Here is a 6,799-nt window from a genome sequence, read left to right as displayed (position 1 = left end):
TTTGTCCTATAAAAATATCTCGTATTTTCTTTTTTTTTTTCCTCTGTATACATACATTGCATTTGTAATTTTTTTTTTTTTACAATACCAGAAAAACATTTTTCATTGGTACCAGATGCGTAAAAAAAACCCAAAAAACTTTTTATCAACAATTCTCTTTATACAGAAAATGCTAAATTTTTGTAATAATAATAATTAAAAAAAAAAAGGTTCGCGGGAAGATAAAGAGTATAAAAGGATCGCTCTTCCCTGGTTTTTAAAAAAAATGTTTTCTTTGGGATTGTATCGTTTGCGATATTACGAACTTCCTCGGATTTCGGGGACATCGCCTAAAAATGTTTTATGTTTTTTTTTTTTTTACTATCGGTGTTCTTGAACGGAATGTCAACAGTCTGATAGCAAAAAGGAAGGCGGGAGGAGGAGAGGAAGTGCTTAGATATGACAGACACAGGAGCAAGGACGAAAGATGCAATAGAATGCTTCTTGCTAAAAAAAAATTAAAGGAAAATTGGGTAAAACAATTTTGTAAGGAAAGGCAATTTTATAAGATTAAAAAATATCTAGAGCCAATTTTTTTTATGTTTCAATTTTGCGTACATGGTATGGTTAACATCCGGCTATTTTATCTTTTTGCCTGTTTCCCATTGAGAAAATTTCACTTCCCGTCTTGAAGACAACACTGGGAGTGAAAAAAATGCAGGAAAATTGAGTAAAACAGTGAAAGGAAAGGGAATTTTGTAAGACTGAAAAATTAGAAAAAATTGGCTCTAGATATTCTTTAATTGGGTACATGTTATGGTTAATATCCTGCTATTATTTATTTATCTTTTTGCCTGTGCCCCATTGAGAAAATGTCACTTCCTGTCTTGAAGACAACACGGGAAGTGAAATAAAAAAATAAGGAAAATTGGGTAAAACAATTTTGTAAGTGAAAGGGAATTTGGTAAGATTAAAAAATATCTAGATCCAATTTTTTTATTTTTCAATTTTGGGTACATGGTATGGTTAACATTCTGCTATTATTATTTTTTTGGTACCTGCGTCCCATTGAGAACATTTCATTTCCTGTCCTGAAGACAACACGGGAAGTGAAAAAATAAAATTAAAAAGGAAAATCTTGGATCACTTAGACAGCTGTCAGCTTTGGAGACGCCCCCTGCTACTTCTGTTGTGGTGACAACTGTAAAATGTTGTATTTCCCATCAGTTTATGTCCTGGACACAATGCTCATCGGGACAAGAAGGGCAGCATGGAACAGTGGTAGGACTTCATGGGCCGTATGGCCAGAAGGTCCCATTGAGAACCGACTGAAGGGCCTTTATCGGGATGGGTGGCAAAGACAAAGAGTAAAAAATGGGCGGGGAAGGAAAGACTAGGAAGGACTTTACGGAAGGGCAGCATGGAACAGTGGTGGGACTTCATGGGTCATATGGCCAGAAGGTCCATTGAGTACAGTCTGAAGGGCCTTTATCGGGATGGCTGGCAAAGACCACCAAGAGAACAAAAAATGGGCTAGGAAGGACTTTAAGGGGGGAAACAGTAATATTACCTTTTAATACACTTTAAAGAAGGGCAGCATGGAACAGTGGTGGGACTTTATAAGCCATATGGCCAGAAGGTCCATTGAGAACCGTCTGAAGGGCCTTTATCAGGATGGGAGGCAAAGACCACCTAGAGAAAAAAATGGGCAGGGAAGGAAAAACTTGGAAGGACTTTAAGGGAGGAAACAGTAATATTACATTTGTTCCATGCTGCCCTTCTATAAAGTGTATTCAGTGGTGGGACTTCATGGGCCATATGGCCAGAAGGTCAATTGAGAACAGTCTGAAGGGCCTTTAATCAGGATGAGAAGCAAAAAAAGACCACCAAAGAAAAAAAATGGGATGGGAAGAGAAACGTAGGAGGGGCTTTGAGGAAGTAAACAGCTGGAACCAATTTAAGACAAGGTGGTAAAGGGAGACTTGAAGGCTGGGTTACCTTATAGGTGGAGGACAATGGAGATGGGGCTGTGAATGGTGAGGCAAAATAGGCCTGGAGGCCAAAAAGGTGCATTAAGAAGGTTTGGGGGGCTTTTATCATCTTGGGAGGCAAAGACCACCAAGAGAAAAAAGGGAAGGGAAATGTAGGAAGGATTTTGAGGAAGTAAACAGCTGGAACCAATTTAAGACGTGGTGGTAAGGGGAGACTTGAAAGAGAGAGGCTGGTGAAGATAGGTTAGTCTACAGGTGGAGGACAATGAAGATGGGGCTGTGAGTGGTGGGACACGATAGGCCTCGAGGTCCATTAAGGAGGGCTTATATCATCATGGGAGGCAAAGGCCAGCAAGGGGAAAAAATGGACAGGAAGGGGAAGCATAGGAAGGACTGTGAGAACTAGGAAACACCTGGAACAGATTAAGAGCAAAGGAGACTTGAAAAGAGAGGCTGGTGAAGATGGGTTAGTCTACAGGTGGAGGACAATGGAGATGGGGCTGTGACTGGTGGGAAAAAAATAATCCTTGAGGCCAGGTGCCAAAAAGGTCCATTAAGAAGGTTCAGGGGGGCTTTTATCACCATGGGAGGCAAACAGTGAAGAAAAAGGTGAACATCAGTCTAGAGGTGGAGGGTAATGTCATTCAAGATGAGGCTGGTAAGAGAAGAGTCATGGATAAGAAAGGAAAAGGTCACATGGAAGGATGGGGAAGGGCAGGAGAGAAAAAGCAAGATGAAGTTCAGAAAAGGAGCTGCAGGACGGGAAGGAGGAGTAGACAAGGAGAAGTTGGGAGATGCAGATCAGTCGGCTTTGTGCCTGAGCCAACCCCCTTTAAGGTCAATGAAGGTCAATGACAGATAGTGTGTGTGTGGGGGGGGGGGCATGCTTGTGCCCGCCTCCACCACTGTTATGACAAGGAGTGGGCGTGGCCACACACAGCTTGTAGAAGAGAGATTCTATAAAAGACCATTATTTTAGTCTGGACTGCTCAGTGGAGTTCCCCCTTTAAGCTGCAGTTATCACAATATGGTAGCCCGCTGATTTAAAGGGCCAGTCCACTCAAAACTAACTTTTTTAATTCTAGGCGGCATCTGAAGGGTTGGCCTCGGGGACTCTGGCAAATCAAATTTCCTGCGTGTACAACCACAACCAGCGGTCTCATTTGAAATGAATGTAACCCGAGACTATCCTTCCCGAACTACAACTAGCTGCACCGAGGACCGGGAGTTGGAAACCTGCGCCGCAGAAATCTTTGAGCCCCAGATAAATAAATATGAAGCCAGTGTCCACCTCGAACTGAAATCCCATGAGGCATTACACGACCCCAAAAGCCACAGGCATGACTCCCAGAGGCAGAGATATGGTAGGATTTGTAGTTCCACCACGGCCAGGAGCGCCGAGGTCGCCTGCCCCTAACACCGAAACCAGCCGCTTCCTCCATAGCTACGAAGCAAAAGGTTCTCAGACCTCTCTGTTTATTTTTGAATCTCACCGCAAACGCGTCAGCTCGCAGGACCCGGGTTTGTTTTTGCAGTGAATATGTCACTTCTGTAAAATGTGGCCCCCGGCAAAGTTTATGTGTTTTATACGAGGTTTAAGTTTTCTCCGATCAAGGACTTAGCAGAAGGTGTTGCGTTTAACAGAACGGTTAGAGCGTGGCCAAGCTTACGTCAGGACGAGGAAGGAAGGAGGAAAGGGATGATAGGTTTCAGCTGCTGTTCTCTATCCCCCGGGGAGCCCCTTCCTGTACAACAAAAAAGAAAATATCTTCTGGATCAAGGTCACCGCAATTTTTTTCATGTGCGGTTGTAGTAAGACGTCGAGAAGCCGCATTCCAGGAGCAGTAAAAATATACATCACGTCTTGCCTTGAAATGCTGCCAACCCTACGTGGGGGTGTGGATGACCTCCGTTACCTAAGAGGTGTCAGGTGCCCCAATCTATAACCCAGCCAATGAGGTTGTTACTTCAAGCACACGTCCTACTTTCCGGGAAAGGGCAGGACATCGAACTCGTCAACTGTTTGAAGAGCACGACCAAATTTGTAAAATTGGTCTAAAAGGTTTACATTTTGCCATTAAGATAGGCCCAAACCTGTCTACGGGTTGGAACATCTGATACATCCATTCAAGTGTCATCAGTTCTTGGCAATGGGACCTTTTGGTAAAATGTGATGGGCCCATATTGGTGAAGGGAAATGGGAGAAGTGCCTTACAAAAGGTACAAATTGAGGCAAATTGCCAGTTTCCAAGTGTTGGAGAACAATGCCCATCAGGACCTGCATGATGGGATTCATAATTCACCAACAGCTGTCCATCTAGAGAATCATATAGAAGATCCAGTTCTGGCTGGAGGCGGTCTTCATCATCCTCAAAAATATAACAAAAAAAAGAAGGTTTGAAGAGGATGAAGACGGCACAAGCTAGAATATCAATTTTATTAGGTCTACGCTTCCAAAAAGCGAGATGGACAGGAGGGTTATGGTTTCAACCACAGGATGCGAGATGAGACCTCATGAGTCATTATTCTTGGACTCAAATTGTCAATTTCCCATGGTACATGACCTTCAAAGAAAGGATACCCAATAGATGCCATAGGAACTGGACCTCCAACGAAGGGCTACCCAATAGATGTTACAGAAATAGGACCTCCAACGAAGGGCTACCCAATAGATGCCACAGAAACATGACCTCCAAAGAAAGGATACCTAATAGATCTTACAGGAACCTGACCTCCAATGAAGGGATACCCAATAGATGCTACTGGAACCTGACCATTAGTGGACCCCCCAACCCATAACAGGTACATTAGTGGACCCCCAACCCATAACAGGTACAGCTCTAGTTGAGACTACTGCTAACCCCACAAGAGACCCCAAATGTGAATTCTACTGGTCAGTGCTTTGCCAAAAAAAGTCCTAGCCGGGACCATAGTTGTCACATCATAGCTTAAAGGAAGTTCGCAATACAATCCGGCACCTCCCCCGACCCCCATTTTGTGCGCCCCTCTTTTCTAGCTATCGGCCCTTTGCGTCATTCCAACACAAACATGACACCGAGGCATCTCCTATAACAAAAATTTCCTTCACATATGTAAACATTTTGACCTCCAAGTCTATAACGTTTTATATCATCAGCTCTTCCTCTAGGTTCTCCATCTTAAAGCGTTTCTATAAGTTACGGGTTCCATACCGGCCCGATCTCATCACCTTTGACCTTTGCCGAAGGGAAAAAAAATTGTACCGTTTCGGTCAACTTTTTGGGCACGGAATTAACATTTTCGGCCGAGAGAGTTGCCGTGAAGTTGGGATTCGTTGCAGCGTATGACAGTTGACCAATAAAAAGGAGGGAAGGTGGAAGGGCTCACCAGAATTCTGCCGGTGTTTTTGAAAGCGTTGTGCGGACCGGTGGCCGCAGTCGGTGGGAATTAAGTGGCGCTTAAATTTTTGTTTAAAGAATGAGTCGTTTGGTTAAAAGAAGAACCCTGATGTATGGTCGGCGGGTACGGGTAAAGGTGGTGCGTCACAAAGACTTGCGGGTGAGAACGTCTTGTAATGCCCGGGGTTACAGTGTCCCTTGCGGTCTTGTCGCCGATAGGTCGAAGGGCAGCGCCGGGGTCAGAGTAGCGTGGCTTGTTCGTAACATTCCTCAAAGTCTTTGCTCTTCCGGTTCAGTGTTTGCGCCGCCCGCCGGCGCCGCTGGTACTCCAAAAACTCCTCCTTCAGTGCTGCGCAGCGCTCTTCCGGGCTGGACAGAGCCGGCGGGAAACGGTTATCCAGGTCGTCCAGCGATCCCGAGCCAGCCGGGCATGGATCTGCCTCCAGAGGAAGCTTCAAACCTTGTGGGAGACAAAAAAAAAAAGGTCAGAGGTCAGGGGAAGGATCCCCAAAAATCTACCCCATCGGGCAACAAATATTTTATTTCTTGTCTGAGCATCCCTACACGGGCCCTCGTCTCTGAGCATCCCTACACGGCCCCTCGTCTATGAGCATCCCTACACGGCCCCTCGTCTATGAGCATCCCTACGCGGCCCCCCGTCTCTGAGCATCCCTACACGGCACCTCGTCTCTGAGCATCCCTACACGGCCCCTCGTCTCTGAGCATCCCTACACGGCCCCTCGTCTCTGAGCATCCCTACTTGGTACCTCGTCTCTGAGCATCCCTACACGGCCCCTCGTCTCTGAGCATCCCTACTTGGTACCTCGTCTCTGAGTATCCCTACTCGGCCCCTCGTCTCTGAGCATCCCTACTTGGTACCTCGTCTCTGAGTATCCCTACTCGGCCCCTCGTCTCTGAGCATCCCTACTCGGCCCCTCGTCTCTGAGCATCCCTACTCGGCCCCTCGTCTCTGAGCATCCCTACACGCCCCCTCAACTTTGAGCATCCCTACTTGGTACCTCAGCTCTGAGCATCCCTACAGGGTCCCTCAACTCTGAGCAGCCCTACATGGCTCTTTTTTATCCAGGGACAATAAGTACTTCGGCTTCAAAAGAATTCATTTGTTTTTGATCGTTGGCCCAAATAGTCCCTCATCGGTGACCATCCCTACGTGGCCCCTCGTTGGGTCCCCTTGAAGGACCACACAACCAGCCGGCTTTTTTACGTTAGACCTTTTCCCAGCAGGAGTAGCAGCGAAGCCGCGGCAGGCAGAAGGCGATCAATACAAATTATATGACGCGCGAGGTTGTCACCGCCCCGATCTCTGGATCCAGGAGGAGATGGAAAGTTCCTCTGGAGGTGGAGGGAGGCGGTCCCCCCGGGGCCCATTAATATAATTACAGTCATCCAGCCGTGTTTTTCTTTGCACTCCTCTGAGAGATCGTCTCTCCC

At 46.2% G+C, this 6,799-nt stretch overlaps 1 protein-coding gene across 1 annotated transcript in view; it reads right to left on the bottom strand.

The window, feature by feature from the left end:
- Positions 1-5,532: 5,532 nt before the first annotated feature.
- The window catches only part of IGSF9 (immunoglobulin superfamily member 9), a 60,785-nt gene continuing 59,518 nt past the window's right edge, over positions 5,533-6,799 (bottom strand). The window contains exon 21 of the mRNA XM_018568845.1: positions 5,533-5,807. Coding sequence (XP_018424347.1) covers positions 5,587-5,807 — 221 coding nt within the window. The 3' untranslated portion in view covers positions 5,533-5,586. The remainder of the gene's footprint in view (positions 5,808-6,799) is intronic.

This window comes from Nanorana parkeri, unplaced genomic scaffold, assembly GCF_000935625.1.
Source record: "Nanorana parkeri isolate BGI_ZX_2015 unplaced genomic scaffold, ASM93562v1 scaffold1251, whole genome shotgun sequence".
In the NCBI taxonomy this organism is placed as follows: Eukaryota; Metazoa; Chordata; class Amphibia; order Anura; family Dicroglossidae; genus Nanorana; species Nanorana parkeri.
The sequence above is the reverse complement of the archived record's forward strand: the minus strand, read 5'-3'. Positions and strand labels throughout refer to the sequence as shown.